Source organism: Phyllostomus hastatus, unplaced genomic scaffold, assembly GCF_019186645.2.
Source record: "Phyllostomus hastatus isolate PE091 unplaced genomic scaffold, TTU_PhHast_1.1 phas_scaffold_11, whole genome shotgun sequence".
In the NCBI taxonomy this organism is placed as follows: domain Eukaryota; kingdom Metazoa; phylum Chordata; class Mammalia; order Chiroptera; family Phyllostomidae; genus Phyllostomus; species Phyllostomus hastatus.
In genome coordinates, this window is record NW_025334005.1 from 7,341,732 (window position 1) to 7,364,007 (window position 22,276).

Here is a 22,276-nt window from a genome sequence, read left to right on the forward strand (position 1 = left end):
TCTTCAGAGTACCTAGAAAAAAATGCTTCATTGTAAGAATATCAGATTTAAATAGGAAAAAGCTTTCCACTTAGGGCCTACAAAAATATGTGCAAAGAAATTTCTTGAATACTGAGAAGAAAAAAATCCAACTTGTTTTATATTTTCTTTTGCACAACATCTGTAGATTTTGAAGCAATGTTGTTATACAGAGATATCATTAGGGTTCACATCAGGTCTGGGCACCAGGAAAAATCTCACATTTCCAAGGTTTTTAAAAACTGCTCTCAGCTTCCACTGTAGTAGCTGAAATAGCATCTTCATTACCACTACTCTGAAAAAAAAAGTAAACTCTTTTAAATCATGTTTCTTAAAATCATACATGTAATAAATACTTTAAAAAATACAAGCAATCCTGATGTTTATAGAATAAAATGTTAAAGTGTCATTTGTCCTCATTCTGTCCAATCTCTACCACAACCACTCTCTTAATTCCTGTTGGGCTACTTGTAACTTTTGCTTTACTTCTAGAATTTCATAATGAAAAATATTCATGGTCTTCCTTAACAAGAACAGTTACCAGCATCACAAAAGCCACCTTGTCATGGTATTTCCCAGTTACTACTTATTCCTTCCCTTCAAAAGTAACCATCATTTTGACTTTTAGGTAATTAAGCTTTTTCTTTTCTTTCTAGTTTTACCAGCTAGCTTGTATTCTTCCCTAAAAATTATAGTTTAGTTTTGCCTGGTTTCAAACTTCATGTGAAGAGAATCATAAAGTATGCTTTTGTATTTGACTTCTTACACTCAACATTATATCTATGAGATTCATCCATGTTGTTAAATATAGGTGCAGTTCATTGTAATTACTGTGTAGAATTTTATTAGAGTAATAGATCTTAATATGTTCACCATACATCTATTTGCACTGTTTATACTTTGGAGTTACTATAAAGTACATATATAAAGTATATATATAAATTTCTGAGAAGAATATTTGGTAGTATGTACATATGTGCACACATTTTGCTATTCCACTACCTTCAGGGCTCCATTGTTTCTGATGAAAAATCAGCTGTTAATCTTATTGTGGTTACATTGTACATGAAGAATCATTTTTCTCTTGCTTTAAAGATTTTCTCTCAATTTTTAAAATCAGTTTGGCTCTGAAGTGTCTAGGAATGAATCTGTTGTGTTTATTCTAATTGGAGAATATTGAGCTTCCTAATGTACAGAATAATATTTTTCATTAAATTTGGGGAAATTTTGGCCATTTTACTTCAAGTTTTTTTCTGTTTTCTCATTTTTGGGGATCTCACTATTCATATGTAGATGTAATTAGATGGTGGCCCAATGAGCTCTAAGGCTGTGTTAATTTTTCTTGTCCTTTTCTCCCCCTGTTCTTCAGACTGGAGAATTTATATTGCTCTGTCATGTTTGCTGATTTTGTCTTCTGTTGGCTCAAATCTGTTCTTGAGCTCCTGTAATAATTTTTTTACTTCAGCAACTCTATTTTAAACTCCAGGATTTTCATTTGTTTTTTTTTAAATAATTTATATCTCTTTTACTTATATTTTATTTTTAAAATTAAACAGATTAATTGAGATGTAATTGATACACAAAGAACTGCACATATTTAATGTGTACAATTTGATAAATTCAGACATATGCAAACTGTGATACCATCACCACAATCAAGATAATAGACATTGATAATTTTATTTGATGAGTTATTATCATCCATTCTTTAAACACATTTTTCTTTAGTCTTTGAAGTCTTTCTTTGTGAAATTCAACATTTGTCTCCTTCCCCCACAAAAGGTGGCTTTTTCCCAAGTGTATGGTTCATTATTTCTCATTCTTTGCATGCTATATTTTTTTGTTGTTTAAGAATGGATATGTTAGAGGATATACTGTAACAACTTTGGGTTCTGATTGCTTCATCTTCCCCCAGGAGGATTGTTACTGCTGCCTTTTGTGACTCCCCTACACTAATATTGTGGAGTACAGATCTCTTGCAGTGGGATCCACCCTTTGTCAATGAATAAGTATAGCTTAAGAAATCTATTCAAAGTTTAAACTATTTGTAAATCTGTCCCAGCTTTTATTCTGTGTTTTCAAGGCCTCTTATTCATCCAGGTAAAATTAGTTTACTAAGATCCTGTCCAGCCTCTTCAGTGCATGCACAGATATTCCTTGACACATCTGTAATCTTCCAGACCACAGGGATAAGTAGGATATCACCAAGGCCCACGTTGGCTCTCTTGTTCTCAGAATCTCCTTTTAAATTTCTAACCAGTTACCAGTCAACTTCTTGTCCTAACATGTATTGTGATTTCAACTAAGCTAGATGTTATATTGGCTTTTCCAAATTGTTTGCCACTGCGATCTTTATGGTTATAATGACACTTCTGGTCATGGAAATTTCTGTGCTTTCCTACAAATAAAATCAGCCCTCTCCAGTAGTGAGACTGCTGGTCTTCACAATCTGACTCACTCAGGTAGACTTCTGCAAAATGGAACCTGGTCGGGGGTGGAGAGCAGTTGAGAAAAATCAGGGTAGCACCAAGCTAAAATGTCACAGACACTGTTCTTACTGAGGTTCAGCAAATTTTCTTAAATACTTGTTGTTTGTTGTATTCTTTGATAAGTGTCTGGAATAGTTAAAAACTGTTTATTGACAATTCTCTCCAGTTTTATCATTTCTTTTTCAGGACATTTGCCAGATCTTTACTCAGCAATTCTTGAAGTCCCACACATTTTCTATTCTTGGAAAACTGTTTTTCCATGTTGCCTTGTAGTTACTTCTGCACTTCAATTAGTCTCTGCTTAGAATGCTTTCCCCTTACCATCCTGTGTAAAATAATCTTTGCTTTATCTCTTTACTCTGTTTTATTTTATTTCATAACACTTTTTGTTTCTTAAAATTATTGTGCATGTGTTTATTGTCTTTCTCCCCACTGGAATTGCAAACTCCCTGAGAATATGAGTGCTGTCTTGTTAATCATTGCATCCTTAGTGCCTATTACAATGCCTAATATATAGTAAGCTCTCCATAAATATTTATGGAAGAATGAAAAAATTTATATGTAGTCTTTGCATAAACTTTTGTGATACTGTGAATTATTACAGCAATTTGGGATATTACTAAACTTGTAATTACAGTTGACACTTAACAATACAGGTTTGAATTAAAGATTCTTTTCAATAAATATACTGGAAAACTTTTTAGAGATTTGTGACAATTTGAAAATACAGATGAACTATGTAGAGCAGAAACATTGAAAAAAACAAGAAAAGTTAGGTATGTCATGAATGCATAAAATATATGTAAACAGCAATCCATTTTATCACTTACTACACACTATACACAAGTTATTATAATACATTTCAATGTATCATAACTTATGCATAAAACAGTGACTATACACAGAATCATTCACAGTTAAGAGAAATGTAAACAAACAGATGCCATATTAAATCCTAACTGCATAAAATTAACTGTAGGTCTTACTGCACTATTGTAATAATTTTGTAGCCATCTCCTGGTGTCATTGTGGTGAGCTCAAGTGTTGCAAGTACTTGCTTAAATGTCATGTGATGCTAATCAACTCCACATTACTTTTTCTCTCCAGTATACTGAGTATTGCAGTAAAAAGTGATCTCACAGTTGTTACATATTTTTCATCGTGTTAGGTGTGATATTGTAAACTATGAATAACACCATGGGACCCAATGTTATTGATGCTGGAAGTGGTCCCAAGAAGCAGAGAAAGGTCATGACATTCCAAGAAACAGTTGAATTGCTTGATATCTACCACATATCCATAGATTGAGGTCTACAGCTGTGGCTGACCACCATTTCAAGATAAAGAAATCCAAATGTAAAAACAGAAGGAAATTTGTGAAAGTGCCACTACAGCTATGACAGCAGGCACAAAAACCTTGCATTTTTGTGCAATATCTTTTTCTCTTGCATTGAAAATGCAGCCTTTGTGTGGGTGCAGGATTGCCTTAAGAACTACTTACCCATAGACTCTACTGTGATTCAAGAAAAAGCAAAGTCATCACATGACAACTTAAAACAAAAGAAGGTGAAGGAGCTAGACCTGGAGAATTTAATGCCAGCAAAGGAGAGTTTGACAATTTTAGAAAGAGGTTTGGCTTAAAAAAAAACAACATGGAGATAACAGGAGAAGCAGCTTTTGCTGACCAAGGGGAAGATGAATTCCAAGAACCCATTAAGAAAATCATGAAGAGAAAGCATATCTGACTGAACAGGTTTTTAATGAAGATGAAAGTGTCTTATTCTGTTAAAAAAAAAAAAAGAAAGGCCACAGATGATATTATTAGTAAAGAAGAGAAAAGAGAACCAGAATCTAAGGCAGAAAAAGATAGACTAACTACTGTTTTGTGCAAATACAGTAGAGTTTAAAATCAGGACCACTCTTATCTATAAAGCCACTCCTCCCTTAAGCCTTGGGAAAGACAAACACCAGCTGCCAGTCTTTCAAGAAAGGAGGCCTGGACAACAAAACCCATTTTTCTGGATTGGCTCCATTGCTGATTTTCCCTCCAGTCAGGAAGTACCTAACCAGCAAGCAACTGCCTTTTAAAGTACTTTTGACATTGGACAATGCACCTGGCCACCAGGAACCCCATGAGTTCAACATTGAAAGTGTTGAAGTGGACTACTTGCCCCCAAACGTAACATCTCTGATTCAGCCTCTGCATCAGAGGATCAAAAGGACCTTTAAGGACCATCATTGTACAAGGTAACATGGTACTTTATAGAAAAAATTTTCAATGCTATGGAATAGAACCCTGACAGAGAGAGCATCATGAAAGTCTAGAGAATGATTACAACATTGTCATTACAGAATTATATTGCTGTAGAGTATGCCTCTTTCTCTCTCATAATTGGAGAAACTGCATATCGGCCTGTCATCCCATGTAAATGACTTCTTTAAAATTGTAACAATGTTTCTGATATTGTATTATGAATATGACTATAATACTGTATGTAACAAAGATTTTGTAATGATTTAATCATTAGAGTATAGGTTGCTACTGTGAGGCAATCAGATCCATTACACTAGCAATCAGATTGCTGTTTTTCATTATCAATGCATAAATCCTTAAACCTATGAAGTATGAATTTTTCACATATTTTCATTTTTGATATCTAGTGTCAGTAATATGCATAACCTGTAAGATAATATTGATCTCACAGACAGTTCATCTTGGAAACAGATGGCATAAACTTACAGTATTGATAAACACAGTACTATAAATGTTTTTTTCTTCCTTATAGTTTTCTTAATAATTTTTCTAGCTTACTTTATTGTAATAATACAGTATATAATATATACAACATACAAAATCCATGTTAATTGACTATTTATGTATCAGTAAGGTTTCTGGTCAACAGCAGGCTCTTAGTAGTTAAATTTTGGAGGAGTCAAAAGTTATACACAGGTTTTCAACTGCATGGTGTCTCAGCTCACTTAATCCCTGTGTTGTGCAAGGGTCAACTGTACATTTAAACAAATCAACTACCTACAGAAATACTAGTCTTACATGCAAAGACATATGTATTGAGATGTTTACTGCATCATTCTTTATAATTTAAAAATTTGGGAAAAAAGCTAAATATGCAGCAATAAAGGAATGTTAAAATCTAAGGAAAAGTATGATGCTATTAAAAGGCATTGTTTAGATATGCTTTATAATGAAAAGATTTTTATGGCAGTTGAGGAAGATACATATGACCAGACAATATTAGTATGATCACACAATTAGTAACAAAGAAAACTCTGAGTGTGTCTGTCTGTCTGTGTCTTTTCATATAGATTTGCCTATGTGGGTATGACAAAGACTACATTAAGAAAACAATAACTTTTTTAGTCTAAGTTTGTACTCTTTTATTTGTTTGAAGTAGTCTTTTTGTAACTTTTTTTAAAGATTTTATTTATTTATTTTTTAGAGATGGGAAAGGAGGGAGAAAGAGAGAGAGAGAAACATCAATGTGTGGTTGCTTCTCATGTGGCCCCCACTGGGGACCTGGCCCGCAACCCAGGCATGTGCCCTGACTAGGAATTGAACCTGCGATATGTGGGTTTGCAGCCCATGCTCAATCCACTGAGCTATGCCAGCCAGGGCGTGTTTTTGTAACTTTATAAACAATAAGATTAAGAAAAATTAAAAAGGAAATATCACATTCCATTTTAGTAATTCTAAACATATTGTATCAGTGCACTTCATCTCCTCATAGAATGTGCTTACTAAAATCAATATTTCTTAATATGCTAGAGAGTAGATAAACACTTACCAAACTAATACATCCAAAGATGCAGTATGTGAATGCAATAGCTGTTTCTAAGGAATAGGAGGACAGCAAAATCCGAGAAACTTCCCTCCCAAGTTTCTGAAACCAGAAGACAGGGAGAAATTTGCATTATTATTTTAGTAAGAGCAACTATGTTCAGGGAAGGAGGTCCTAGTATGAGAAGAAAATAGGAAGAATAAATAAGCCTCTTTTACTATTTGCGTTCCCCAGGCATTTCTACTCCTTTGCCTTCTGCTCTACTTTTCCTACCTTTTATTCCCCTGATTCATTATCCCTGTTTACAACTCAAACTCTTCAGTCAAGAAGATTTGACTTTCCTTGACTTCCAACCAAGATGGAGGTGAAGGTAGATATGCTTTGCTTCTTTGCACAACCAGAAGAAGGACAACTAATTAAAAAAAAAAAAAAACCACAGCCAGAACTGCCAGAAAATCAAACTGTATGGAAGTCTGACAACCAAGGAGTTAAAGAAGAAACATTGATCCAGGCTGCTGGGAGGGGTAGAGACTAGAAACGGGGGAAGAGAGGATGCGCAGCAAGGCAGTGGACCAGGCAGGCAAGGTGGAGGCTGGCAGACCAGGCAGCTGGGAGAAATAACTGGGGACCAAGACAGACCATGCAACCAGGGTTCCAGGGTAGGCAACTAAAGCCTCAGAACCTCTGATTGTAAAAACATGGGGGTTGTGTCAATGGGAGAAACTCCCAGCCTCACAGGAGAGTTTGCTAGAGAGACCCACTAGGTCCAGAACATACACAAGCCCACCCACCCAGGAATTAGCACCAGAAGAGCCCAATTTGCTTGTGGGTAGTGGGGGAAGTGACTGAAAGCTGGCTGAGAGCCTAGCAAGTGGCAATGTTTCCTCTCAGACCTGCCCCCCACATACAGTACAAAAACTAAGCAAACTCGGTTGTCCTGCCCTGACAAATACCTAAGGCCCCACCCCTTAAAACATAACAGGTGCGCGGAGACAAAGGAATATGGCCTAAATGAAAGAACAGATCAAAACTCCAGAAAAAGAAATAAGCAATGAGGAGATAACCAACATATCAGGTGCACAGTTCAAACATTGGTAATCAGGATTCTCACAAAATTGATTGAGTACAAACACAAAATAGAGGAGGAAGTGAAGGCTAGGGAAAGTGAAATAAAAGAAAATATACAGGGAACCAACAGTGAAGGGAAAGAAACTGGGACTCAAGTCAACAATTTGGAACACAAAGAAGAAATAAACATTACACCAGAACAGAATGAAGAAATAAGAATTCAAAAAAAAATGAGGAGAAGCTTAGGAAGCTCTGGGACAACTTGAAATATTCCAACATCTGAATCATAGGGGTGCCAGAATGAGAAGAGGAAGAGCAAGAAATTGAAAATTTGTTTGAAAAAATAATGAAAGAGGAATTCCCCAATCTGGTAAAGGAAATGGACTCTAAGAAGTCCAGGAAGCCCAGAGAGTCCCAAAGAGTTTGGACCCAAGGAAGCACACACCAAGGCACATCATAATTACATTACCCTAGATTAAAGATAAGGAGAGAATCTTCAAAGCAGCAAAAGAAAAGGAGACAGTTACCTACAAAGGAGTGCCCATAAGACTAACACCTGATTTCTCAAAAGAAACCTTGCAGGCAGGAAGGGGCTGGAAAGAAATATTTGAAGTCATGAAAGGGAAGGAACCTATATCCAAGATTACTCAATCCAGAAAATGGGAGGGCAGATAAAATACTTCCAAGATAAAGTAAAGTTAAGGGAGTTTATCACCACCAAGCCCTTATTATATGACATGTTAAAGGGACTTATCTAAAAAATCAAAGCTGTAATCAGTAAAATAACAACAAACTCACAACTACCAATAACTGAACCTAAAATACAAAAACAAACTAAGCAAACAACTAGAATAGGAACAGAATCACAGAAATGAAGATCACATGGAGGGTTATCAGTGGAGAGTGGGAGGGGAGAGAATGGGAGGAAAGTACAGGGAATAAGAAGCATAACTGGTAGGTACAAAATAGACAGGGGGAGGGGTTAAGAATTGTATAGGACATGTAGAAGCCAAAGAACTTATATGTATGACCCATGGACATGAACTAAATGGGGGGAATTCTGGTGGGAGCAGGATGCAGGACGGAGGTGGATAAAGAGGAGAAAAATGGGGCAACTGTAATAGTATAATCAATAAAATAAACTTAAAAATAAAAAAAAGAGTTGACTTTCCTGTCTCCAATGATAAGATGGCTACCAAGAGATTTTATCAAGCAATCCTCAGGTATTAAAACAGCTATTATTAATTACAAACTTTCTCAAATTCACATATGTGGTAATAATAAAAATATCACATAGAAATTTGTGTAATATCATAGGGAAGGATGAGTGAATTGAGAGTTCAAAGAATGATGTTTTGCTGGGAAGTCTAGGGCGATGGTGATTGTTGGGTTAAAAAAGTAGACCCCTTTGGCTGCCATCTGAAAAATACTTTCAACTATTGATATATATCAGGATTTCAACTATTAACCCATTCAGGATTTGGTTCTGAATAAGGGACCAAACTGTGTGTGCTTTCTGAACTCATTCACTTATTACTTGGAATGCCATCCTTCCTCGTGAAGTGATTCTATTAATTCTGAAAATAAGTGTGGTTTTTGTACTGGCTATGGAAAGACAATAATGATATTCAGACCTAAAAAGAATATCATAATTCTCTTTCCTTTGGTTCCTTCTTTTGTCCTTTTTTGGTTGGGTTTATCTTACATGAAATAAAGTATGAGGTGGTAGGAATTAGATGATAAGAATGCAATGACAAAATATTCTTGTTTTCTCAAGATTTATATTCAAGTAGAAAAAACAGAAAGATAATATTATGGTAACATATGGTAAAGCTAAATATACCAAAAAGATGAAGACTTGCTCAATAATTATAGGGGACAGGAGATCCACCCTAAGTCATTCATATCTAGGAGGGCTTCATAAAGAGGTAGGACCTTTGAAATAAGAGTAGAACTGAGAAAACGAAAGTGGGGAAGCAACACTCTAGGCAGCTTTAATTTACTTCTTTCTTTGTAACCTTTCTTATTCCAGAAAGAATTTAATAGCATAAATTACAAGTGTGATGAAATAATTAAGAAATGGAGACATAAAAAAGGACCAACAATAAAGCTAAAATATATATCACATGATCTATAGTTTGATAATGTTAGCAAAAAACTGAACGCAAGAATGAGTATGACATGTTGAGAAAATGATAAAATGTTTAACTCAAGCTATAGTGTTCACTCATGCATGATAAGGCAAGATAAAGACTATAGAGGATTTGAAATGGCAAGGTGAAGAATTCTGATTTAATTTTCTTGGCAGAAACATGATCATAACATTTTTAAGCTGAGAAGTACTTGTAACTTCTTAGTGGGCGAGATTATAGAAAGTCATTTTGCCCATATTCCTTAATATGTGAGTGTTATTCTCAACCCGTCTCCTTGAAAGTAGCAAGATGTCTGCCAGAGAAGTTCAAGAACAACAGAGAGAGTGACTGAGTTCTGGACACATAATTTAAGCTTCTGAATGCAATTTAAATCAGTAGGTGCCCCTTTTTTACTTCAGTCACTTTGGGTTGTATTTCCTGTCATAAGAAAAAGAGCCCTAATTAATAAAAATTTAACTAAGAAAAAAACAATAGTTGGTAATTGGGAAGACAGTGAAGAGAGAAGGGTGAATGGTTACAGAAAAGTTTGAGCCTAGGAGATTGAAATAAGGAAGTTTTGCGGCACAGTATTTCTGAGGAGTAAATATTTTTCATTTTTTATCTATTGCACTTGAGATGATGATGCTAGAAGCATATCCAAGTAGAAAAGTCAAGCTTGCCATTAGAACAAGAAGACTGGAGTTTGGGAGATAGATAAAGCAATTAACTAGTAGATTGTGCTATTATTTTCTCCATTTACACATAAAGAAACTAAAGAACAAGGAAGTTAAGAAACTTGTCCAAGGGGGTCACACACAGTGAGTACTGAAGGTGGTGTTTGAATAAAGACAGTCTGGCTCTGGATTTATACTATTTACCATTTTCCTCTATGAGGAGTATATTTTTGAGGCACACACTTTTGGGGCTACTGGAACCTACCTGTGAACACTGATAATTTGATGCATTTGTGGATTTAGTCAAGCCACTTGTTTATGTTAGAAAGATTGGCATATAGGAAATCCTATACAATGCTTTTTAAAAATAAATGTAGGTAGATAATTCTATAATGCCTCCAAAATGAGATATGTAAGCCTAACATACAAGTTCATTTTGTGTAACAAATCACAGCAAATAAAGCCAAAATGTGTCTTTGGTGGATTGTGAAACTGATCATTAACACTGAGTTTGGGTCAGGTAAATACAGTCTGAAATGCTTCGTAATAATATTTGCAAAAGGTAGGCCTTTAGCAATTATGTCATGTTATCTTCTTTTAAAATATTTTATTTATTTATTTTTAGAGAGAGGGGAAGGGAAGGAGAGAGGGAGAGAAACATCAATGTGTGGTTGCCTCTCACATGCTCCCTACTGTGGTCCCAACCTGGCCCACAACCCAGGCATGTGCCCTGACTGGGAATTGAACAGGCAACCCTTTGGTTCGCAGGCCAGCACTCAATCCACTGAGCCACACAAAGCAGGGGTTATGCCATATTATCTTAAACTGATGATTACAAGCTTATGAATAAGAGTGGTAAGCTGTAATAACTTGACATTACTCTATACTTTATTCCCCTCCCTATCTTTGGCTCAAAAATTAGAATTGAAGATTTGTATATTGAATTTCCAGGGCAAGTGGAGAGTTTTCTTACAATTTATAGGGAAAATCTGACTCACGCTTATTTAAATCAATATGTCATTAATTACACGTGATCTATTTCAGGATTATTGTACCTTCTCTCATTTCCATGCTTGGGTTCCTTCCACTGGTGGTCCTACAGAGTAGGGGTACATGGAGGGAGCAGGAAGTTTATCTCTCACCTATGATGACTCTTCTACTCATTAGAATTATGTTTAAATTAAAACTTTCAAATAGTTCTTTGTTTTGCTCTGTTGTTCAGTAACAAAGAGGAGCTCCACTCCAACCTGTTATGATTTTACATGGAAGATTTTGTAAGTACTGCAACACTAATAATCTATGATTCTAAATCTAGAGCCAACACAATTGGGAAAAAACCTATTATGACATCAGTGAAGATATTCACATTTATGTGGTACCTAAGGGCTTAAAGCAAAACTCACATGAGATACAAAAATAGGCTGCGCATGAAAAGTTATACGTTAAACCTGAAGTTTCGAGGTGTCTGTAATTACAACTGTGCATTAATAGCAGAGTTCTTTTGTCAGTTATGAGAATGGTTTTAAGGTCTAGCATTATACTTTTCTCTCTTTAAGAGGATCATCAGTGATTCCACGCCTAATGCAGATACACTTACCACCTTCAAATTATTTACTTGCTCTATTTTAATTGGATATATCAAGAATTCAAATATTCTAGTAATATTTACAAAGAATTATGATAGAGTTATTTTTGAGTTAGAATTTTCAACCAAGAGCTTACTATTAAGTCAGAGAATTTTGTGAGGACCAATAAAATCCTTATTTTACCTCCTAAGCCTTCAAAACCTCTGAAAGGAATCATTTCGAAATTGAGATGTTCCTATAGAATTGGTCACTTACCGCTTGTCCATAGTTCCTATATGACACAGAATCAAACCTAGACAACTCTAATATAGTCAACGCTATTGCAACGATCGTAACAATTATGCACAAGATGTGCAAGGTCAAAGCACATGCAACCTGAAAAGAAGATAGAGGGTAAACTTATTACAATCAGAATAAGCACTTCAGTTAGGCAGTGTGCTAAAAGAATCACCCAGTTAAAACTGATCTAGTTTCTGAAGCTTTAGAAATGTTGGTATGCTTACCATTAGAATAAATTATTTTTCTGATTTACATAAAACAGTTTGGAGAAAACATGAAAATATCATCAAATCAATAAGCATAAATCTTTCATTTGGGCTAAAAAATTTTACAGTCTTCTGAGTGGGCTGGAAGAAAGTCTTATATATAAGATGTGATTCTAACAAAAGGAGTTCTACTGCAAACAGAAAAATAGAAGAAAAAGATGGAAAAGAACTACTTGTAGAAATAAGCCAAATAGGAATCAATGGTTTTTAATGGTAGGTTTTAAATCTCTAGGAAAAATCCTTTAATACCTCTGGATATCTGTACAATTATATGTAGCTTTTTATCTGTACAATTATGAGATAAGATGAATTAATTTCTAAGGTACTGTTTAACTCTAAAATTTTCTCTTCCCAATGGCTTTCCACCTATATCAAAGGCATATCTTTATTCTGTATTTATCCTTTATTTTATTACAAGATGCAATCCTGTTTGCAAACTGCATAGTTAGGAAAATGGAATTTTATAGCAGTATTAGGGTTTGCATATAAAAGCACTAGGTTCTATTACATTTTTCAAATAGTAAAGTTTATACACTCTTAAAAGAAGGTAGAATACCACCCCCCCCAAAAAAAAGGTATACATAAATTTAGAAACCTTTACATATAAATACTAACTAGTATAGTGTGTTTGTCTACATTAAAGTATGTGCCTTTGGATTTTCATTTAATTTCTTCATTTATTTTACAGGTAGGGTAGATTCCTGCATTGTTTAGATGCTCACTATCTTTTCATTAAAACTTATTTAGCTTTGTAGCCCTGGCTAGTGTGGCTCAGTGGATTGAGTACCAGCCTGCGAACCAAAGGGTCACTAGTTCGATTCCCAGTCAGGGAACATGCCTGGGTTGCAGGCCAGGTCCTCAGTAAGGGGTGCCAGAGAGGCAACCACACATTGATGTTTCTCTCCCTCTCTTTCTCCCTCCCTTCTCCTCTGTCTAAAAATAATAAATAAAATCTTTTTTAAAAAGAAAACTTATTTAGCTTTGTGACAAATGATTTCTAGGATACCCTAAACATTTCAACTTACCAGGTGTGGAGTTGGACGCCTTGCTATTTTAATTAAGAAGATTCCTGAAACGATAAACTGTATATAAAAACATATATTTATAAATATTCATTAATAATGCTCATACATTTAAAATGTATTTTTAACAACTCCCTCTTCTAAGTCAATTATTTTTAGAATACTAAGAGTAGCAAAATATAAAAAAAAATTTAGTTGAAGGTGTCAGGACATATAGTAATAAATTTAAAAGCAATAGTAGGGTCACTAATAACAGAAATACCTAGGGGACAGTGTGCAGAACTCAGGTTGTGGTATATGACAAAGATGACTTAGGTGGTCCTGAATAAGGGACCAAATCTATGCATGTTTCCTGAACTCATTCAATTATTACTTGGAGTGCCGTCCTTCCTCGTGAAATGCCACTGATTATAACTGCTGTGAAAAGATACTCCTTTGTAAGTAACTGTCTCCTTTCCTCTTGCTGCTTTTAAGATTCTCTCCTCTTTAATCTTGGGTAATATACTTATGATGTGCCTTGGTGTGTCCCTCCTTGGGTCCAACTTCTTTGGGATGGTCTGAGCATTTTTTTCACCCAGATGTGAAAAAAAATGGCCCATAAGTCTACTCAAAATTGTGTTTGTATAAAATATACCTCTTAACTGAGACTATGACACTATGAAAGTAACAGCTGCCATTCATATTTTTGTCTTTATTTTCAAAAAGAGTTCTATTACCTCATAACAGGCTACTTTGTCTGTTTCCTGGAAGTATAAACTGATGCCACATTTTTTGAAGGTGGGCTGAACAAATATTCTTTTTGTCTTATCTGTTTTGTTTTAATTTGTGGAAAAATACTATTTTTAACTGTTCATACTGTTGATACTGTTCAAACTATTCATATGATACACCATACAAAAAAAAAAGGCCAAATCTGAATCTTATAAGCTCCTCAAGAATAACTTAAATCTACACACTCAGCACTTCATTCTGTAACAAAAGTTGAGATTTCCAAGGACATACGCAGTGAAGGTAAGGGCTAATTCAGAATAGAAAGTAAAAATATCTTTTGAATTTTAAACTGGAGTGCTCTCTAATTTAAACTACCAAACCACGTACTTCACAAAATACCCAAAGTTTATGACCTAAGTAAGAAGTTTTGCATTGGATTAAATTTCATAAAATTTTCAGGTAATTTCTACTAGGAGTTAAATACCCTATTTTGGGGGGGGGTAATTTTTTATATTTTTAAAATATATTTTATTGATTATTCTATTACACTTGTCCCACTTCCCACCCCTTTATTCCCCTCTACCCTGCACACTTCCTCCCACCCACATTCCCCCACTTTAGTTTATGTCCATGGGCCATACATATAAGTTCTTTGGTTTCTACATTTCCTATACTGTTCTTAACCTCCACCTGTCTATTTTCTACATACCATCTATGCTACTTATGCTCTGTACTTTTCCCCCCCTCTCTCCTCCTCCCACTCCCCCACTGATAATCCTCCATGTGATCTCCATTTCTGTGATTCTGATCCTGTTCTAGTTGTTTTTGTTTTTGTTTTTGTTTTAGGTGTGGTTGTTAATAACTGTGAGTTTGTTGTCATTTTACTGTTCATAGTTTTTATCTTGTTTTTCTTAGATAAGTCCCTTCAACATTTCATATTATAAGGGCTTGGTGATGATGAACTCCTTTAACTTGACCTTATCTGGGAAGCACTTTATATGCCCTTCCATTTTGAATTATAGCTTTGCTGGATAGAGTAATTTTGGATGTAGGTCCTTGCCTTTCGTGTCTTGGAATACTTCTTTCCAGCCTCTTCTTGCCTGCAAGATTTCTTTTGGGAAATCAGCTGACAGTCTTATGGACACTCCTTTGTAAGTAACTGTCTCCTCTCCTCTTGCTGCTTTTAAGATTCTCTCCTCTTTAATCTTGGGTAATGTAATTATGATGTGCCTTGGTGTGTTCCTCCTTGGGTCCAACTTCTTTGGGACTCTCTGAGCTTCCTGGACTTCTTGGAAGTCTATTTTTTCTTCCAGATTGGGGAAGTTCTCCTTTATTATTTGTTCAAGTAAGTTTTCAATTTGTTGCTCTTCCTCTTCTCCCTCTTGTGCTCCTATGATTTGGATGTTGGAGCATTTAAAGATGTTCTGTAGTTTCCTATGCCTCTCCTCATTTTTTTGAATTGTTTTCTCATTCTTTTCTGGTTGAATGTTTCTTTCTTCTTTCTGGTCCACACTATTAATTCGAGTCCCAGTTTTTTTCCCATCACAGTTGGTTCCCTGTACATTTTCCTTTATTTCAGTTAGTGTAGCCTTCATTTTTTCATCTAATTTGTGACCATATTCAACAAATTCTGTGAGCATCCTGATAACCAGTGTTTTGAACTGTGTATCTGATAGGTTGGCTATCTCTTCATCACTTAGTTATATTTTTTCTGGTGCTTTGATCTGTTCTTTGATTTGGGCCATTTTTTTTTATCTCGGCATGCCTATTATATAGTAAATGGTGGAGCCTTAGGTGTTCATGAGGGTGGGGCAACTCACGTCACTGCGTTGTGACACTGTATGTGGAGGAGGGGTCTGAGAAGGAACAGTGCCACTTGCTCAGCTCTCTGCTGGTTTTCATTCACTTCTCCTGCTACCCATAATCAAATTGGGCCCTTCTGGTGTTGATTCCTGGATGAGTGGGCTTGTGTATGCTCTAGGACCCTGTTGATCTCTCCAATGAACTCTCCTGTGAGGCTGGGAGTTTTTCCTGCTTCCACCTCAATCCCTACAGGTGTTTTCAATCAGAGGTTTGAGACTTTACTTTCCCGCACTGAAACTGAGTCCTGTGATCTGTCTTGCTCCCTGGTTGTTCCTCCTGATTTATCTGTACCCAGTCTGCAGTCTGCCACCTCTCTGGGTCTGCCAGCCACCACCTTGCTCCCCAGCTGCAGCCTTGCCCTCCCCGGTCCTCCAGTCACCACTTTGCTGTGAGTCCTCTCTGCCCAGCTGCCCATCTCTGTCCCTCCGACCCGTCTGGATGAATGTTTCTTCTTTAACTCCTTGGTTGTCGGACTTCTATACCGTTTGATTTTCTGTCAGTTCTGGTTGATTTTTGTTTTTAAATTTGTTGTTGTCCTTCTTTTGGTTGTGCAAGGAGGCACAGTGTGTCTCCTTACACCTCCATCTTGGCCAGAAGTCCTAAATATGCTATTTTGATAATATAAATGATTAAATGCTAAGGGACATGAATCATTTATTGGGATTTTTCTGCAAATTCACTATTTTTCTCCCATTGTTTTCCAATGCAGTGCTTTGACACTTGTGAGCCAATGTGGAAAGGCAGAGTATCTCCTAGAGGCCACTGCTTTGGATAAAGCCCTGTCAGGTAGCAGCCATTTTATCTCCAACACCCCTTCCAGGGGTGTCCAACCCAAGGCCCGTGGGCCCCATGTGGCCCAGGATGGCTATGAATGTGGCCCAAAACAAAATCATAAATTTAGTTAAAACCTTGTTTTTGCTCATCGATTTTTGTTAAGTGTTTGTATATTTAATGTGTCGCCCAAGACAACTCTTCCTCTTCCAGTGTGGCCCAGAGATGCCAAAAGGTTGGGCACCTCTGTAGCAAGGTTTAGACCATTGGTTGTAAGCATGGGGTAAGTGGTCTCCCTGCTTCTTATTGCTATTTCCAACCATTCTCTCTCCTGTAACTTTGAATCAAATGTCCTCAGATTCTATCACCCACTGTCCCTCCTGGTGAAAGTCATATGTTGACTCTTTGGTCGCTCTCCTCTTTCTGGGTAATTTTAATCTCATCTTTAACTCTCTAACATCTCTTAATCTTTGTTATTTTTAATATATATATAATCCTTCTAATATCCTGGGCTTGTGGTTCTTTGATTTATGTCCTTCGATCCTTTAACTCCATCCTGTTTCAGCCACTCACTCTCATATTCATTCTCTTGTTCTTGTTTCTACCAGTAAGTGTAACATCTTTCAAATCTCAATTTCAAATGTCCCACTCTGACCATCAACTTCTATTATTCTAGTTCATGGCCCCATCTAGATCTATAATCTGAGCCCCTCACCTCCCTGTTACATTCTCTCCATCACTCTCTTAAATTCCATGGTCAAACTCTACAAACATTCACTTATTTATGTACACTCTCAAGTCTTTTGCATCTTTCTTGTTTAGTCACAGCTACATGCTTAGACCAAAACCCTGATTAAGTGCAATTCTTCTTACTGCATACCTGCACTCATGCAGCCAGTCACAGCTTGAGAAAGACAGGCAACCTTCTTGACCCATCTCACTATAAGCTTAATTGAGCTCTTAGTGCTGCATGGAAGTCAAACCAATTTTTCATAATACACGCACTCTCTCACTTTTCCTACGTGACTATTTCATGTCCCCTCCTCTCTCCTCAAACAACCAATCTACTCTGCCATTAGCACTTGCAGCTCATGGTCTTGCTTTCTCATTCACCAAGATATTTCAAGCCATTGGAAGAAAAGTTCCACAACCTCCCAACATCCCATCTACCTACTTATCAAAATGTTTCTCCTCTCTCTGTGTTCTTCTGTCTTGACACTATTTACATTAAAGATGGATAATTCTTTGTTGTGGGAGCTGTCCTATGCATTGTAGGATGTTTATCAGCACCCATGGTCTCTGCCCACTAGATGCACACCCCCAGCTGTGAAAACCAAAATTGTCTCCAGACACTACCAAATGTCCTCTGAGTGGCAAAATCACCTCTAGTTGAGAACCACTGCTAGAGATGAGCTATCTGTGCTCTTAGCTATTTGTGTATTAAAATTCATCATCTCTTGACTACACAAGTATGTAATTCTAATGATCCCTCTCTCCCACCATTTATCTCATGTCACCAATTTTCTCTTCTGATTCAGTCTCCTCAATAAAAGACATGATGCTTCCAACTTAGTGAAACAAGTAAGCAAACCCTCTCTTGACCCAAACTTTCCCCAGCTACCATCTCATTTCAATATACCACATTAACCAAAGTCCTTCAAGGAGTTGTCCGTGTTTAGTGTCAATAATTCCTTTCTCCTACTGTGTCTTAAACCAACTCCAGGCAGGCTTGTACCCCACTATTTCCCTGAAACTACTTATCAGGTTTACTACAGGCCTTTGTATTGCTAAATCCAATGATCAGCCCTTGTCTTATTTGATAAAAATAACAGAATTTAGCCCTGGCTCATATAGTTCAGTGGACTGAGTATGGGCCTGCGAACCAAAAGGTTGCAGTTCAATTCCCAGTCTAGGGAATATTCCTGGGTTGTGGGCCAGGTCCCCAGGAGGAAGTGTGCAAGACACAACCACACACTGATTCTTCTTTCCTTCTCTTTCTCCTTCCCTTCCCCACTCTCTAAAAAAAATAAATAAAATATTTTTTAAAAAACAATGGAGTTTAATAATTTGTCTTTCCTTATTTCTTTGTTTACTTGGTTTCCAGGATGCCAGGCTCTCCAGATTTTTCTACTATATTACAGTTACGTAAAAACCACAGAAGAGTTCAGGTAATGGCAAATTTAGACATTGTATGATTATAGACTCATTGTGGGAGGAAGCTTATATAATAACCCTAAATATGAAAATTGACCATGCTAATGGATATCATGGTTGAGATGCTTTGTTTCTCACATATCTAAGGACAATCCAATCTATGGTTGTCATTGTGTATTCACTCCTATATCCACATCTCTTGTAACATCACAGGCAAATTAATAGTGCTCAAAAAATATCTGTTGAAAAATGGAAATTGATTTTGAATGAATTACCAACCTGGAGTTTTGTTAAATAATTCTTATGAAAACTCTGTTTAGAAACTACTCCCTGTCTTCCATTAGAGGCATGCATATTATTTATTGAATGATTAAGTCATATAAATGCATTCTACTCACAATAATTCCCCATAAAGGACATCCTGCTTTGTAAGTTAGAGGTTCATAGGTCCCAAAGACTCCTTTAATCTGTCCCACATACATAATCAATAGGAAATACCACATGAAAATATGAAAGATGCCAATCAAAATCTGGATAGCCTGTGAGAAAAGAGTGCTATTAGTACTGAAATCATGTAATGTATAATACAATTCCAATAACTGTTAATTATGAGAAACATTCAACACATTTACAAAAGATAAAAGTAAAATAGTAATACACTTAACCACGTATTTCTTGGATTGGTTCATCCAAGAGGAAGGTCCTCACCAAGAAGTACTGACTGAGGCTTACCAAATAGAAATCACCATACCTGGAGCACCTAATAATTGTTCCTTAATAATTCTGGCCAATTCTTCCAAAAGAAAGTTGACACTCTAACTCCATCACTGGCTACTCTTCTTTTCTACCCAGCAATAGCATGAGAGGAGAGGACTGAGGGTGCTTGAGAGGAAATATGGTTACTAATCTATTTGGATGCAGGTAGCCACACATCCAATATTTTCTTGTTCTTTATGAACAAGACAATTAATGAATCAATGAATCACTTTTTGAATCTAATAAAGTTTTATATATTTTTTCCTTCAATAAATCCTGGGTATGGATATTTTTCACAAGCATGCTGGGATGAGGTACACAGAGATACAAAGAGTACCCAAAGTAGACTTGCTTGCACAAGGTCTTCCTATTGAATGGGGATAGGTTAGGGTTAGGGGAGAATTATCACTCAACTTGAATGTGTAAGAATATAATTACAATGTCAGTAAATATGTCCCAGTAAAAAATATTTCTGACTGTATATATAAACTGATATTTCATATTCTGAATCACATTTTAAATTACCCTTTAAAAATTTCAGAGATTATTTTTATTTTCATATAAACTTTAAAAAAAGCTATTTAATGTTTTAAGTTTAATAGTTCCAATTCTGTGTAAAGCAAGTCATTTATGAAACACATAAATGCAATTGGCTGATATTAAAAATATATTTTAGAGAAGTGGGGTTTTGTGGTATAGAAAGACCACTGTTGTAGGTAAAAATGTCATGCCTTTTTATAGATTTAGAATTTAAGATTTCCTCTACACCCAATTTGAAAGAACAGCATTATTTTTAGAGGTCCTTTGGATTTTATTGTGGGAAAACCCTCCACTAGATCACAAAATTCTCCAGGGCCTGGACCTCAGCTGTCTTGCTGTTATCATCAGCCTTTGCTGTGGTGCCCAGTGCAGAGCAGGCACCCAGGAAATGCCTCCTGTGGAAGCACCTCAGTATCAAGAACATAAATTCCACGGGACTTTCCAACTGTTCAAAAAAGTGACTGGGTTTAAAAAATAGTGTCTCTTTTTATATGATTGGTAATTGTTCTATATAAAACCACGCATTTGGCCAAGGCTTAAGAACGCTACAAGAAAGCATGGCTGCTAGTGTGTGGAAGACAAGATGGGTCTTCTCATTTAAAAATGGTTCTTCACCTAATGCCAATGAGTGGGTTCCAGGAAGACACAGTCCTCCCCTGGGGGAAAAATGAGTGCAAAGGGTTATGATATATATGTGTCTGAGAAGAAGATTCAGAGCTTTCTTCCTATGTCTAAGGGGTCCATGACTCCAAAGAGGTTAAGAACCCCTGCTGAACAGTCAGGTGAAAGACTTAGACTAGTGGTCTACATGGTAGCCAGCTTCAAAGGAAAAGTTCACACCCAGTGAAAAACTGTTTTCCCCTTCATATGTGAAAGGGCATGGTCTCCACAATTCCTTGGTGTTTTTGTAAGAGAGCTAGATAAACTCTCTGTGTATAGCTTAAGAGACATTGATAATCATCCTACTGCACAGACATCAATACAGTATTTAAAAGGGATCAGCAATAGATCTCTTTTACAGTTAAAAAAAATACTGGTTTTTAAATGCCTACTTTGGATTTTGTCTATTTCCCTGTGTATGTGCATTTGGTCAGTTTGCTTATATCTAATAGATACTACTTTATGAAGGGCCATGAGATGACTCAACATTTGTAGAAGACAATCAACATTTAAGAAGAAAAAAACAAGGTTTACCCTGTTGTCTTAACCAAACCTGACCCTTTCCAGATCCAAGAATGTTCCTTATTAAATTGAAGTAGTGCATGACCTCACATTTAGTCAAAGTGAAGTGGTACTTACCCCTAATACAAGTGCATCTGCTGTAGATAGTTTTGAACATTGAGCCATACTACCAGCATTTCCTCTAGATGATTACGTCTCTAATCTTTGGTGATATCTTTATTAGCAAACTTCTACAAAACAATACAAAACACATATACACGTTTTGTTCAAAAGAAAATAATTAAGTTTGGTTCTTTATTATTTTACAACCACCTCCCCAAACTCAGAGGTAATCACTCTCTTCTTCTCATGCCTTCATTTTTAGTAGCATCAACTTGCATTTACCTGTTCTGAATAAGAGTCTCAACTGAAAAGCCTGTGACTAAAAAATACTGGTATATTACAGATATTTTCTGAGTAGTGAACAGCATGTCTGGATTATAAAGTAGAAAGAAAACCTATGGAACAGTGTTAGAAAATTCCTGGTAAAGCTTTTAACAATTCATTTGCAATTCATAATCGATTCATTGTAATTCCTAATGCTATGTTTGCATTTTCAAAATCAAGTTCTTATACTTAAGTTTATCATGGGCTTGTAAATTTTTCCTGACACATACCTACTACTTAGTTCCTCTTTCTGGATGCAAGAACTTTTTCTTCCGTCACTCCACACTCTTGAAGGCTTCCACTGTTCCCCCCGCCCCGCCCCTTATATTCCTGTATTTCTCCCTGATGTTTAGATCATCTTCTTATTTACTTTAAGATAAAAATTTGGATAATAATTGTATCCCCTTAAGGGATTTTATCCTCTTGTGGGTCAGAAATTAAACTGCTCTACATCTTCTAACATGTCATATTTAGGTCAATAATATGAGTGATGCCACTTAGCCAGGTGATCACCTGATAGATGATCCTAAAACTTTTGTCTT

General features: G+C 36.1%; 1 protein-coding gene across 1 annotated transcript; it reads right to left on the reverse strand.

Annotated features, from left to right (window-relative positions):
* Positions 1-21,509, reverse strand: MS4A13 (membrane spanning 4-domains A13). Its single transcript, XM_045855436.1, has 6 exons — positions 21,426-21,509; positions 19,229-19,369; positions 13,335-13,391; positions 12,020-12,139; positions 6,311-6,406; positions 1-313 (listed from the first exon to the last, which is right to left on the reverse strand). Exons 1-6 carry the CDS (start codon positions 21,471-21,473, stop codon positions 254-256), a joined length of 522 nt encoding a protein of 173 aa, XP_045711392.1. The 5' UTR covers positions 21,474-21,509; the 3' UTR covers positions 1-253.
* Positions 21,510-22,276: the final 767 nt, after the last annotated feature.

Bases quoted from the DNA above. Each gene is read 5' to 3' on its own strand.
- MS4A13 (XM_045855436.1), bottom strand. From the start codon at position 21,473: ATGGCTCAATGTTCAAAACTATCTACAGCAGATGCACTTGTATTAGGG. The intron at 13,392-19,228 runs GTGAGTAGAATG...TTTTATATACAG, and splicing joins GTCCTTTATGGGGAATTATT to TTTATCGTTTCAGGAATCTT. The intron at 314-6,310 runs GTAAGTGTTTAT...TTTTTTTTTCAG, and splicing joins TCTTTGGATGTATTAGTTTG to AGTAGTGGTAATGAAGATGC.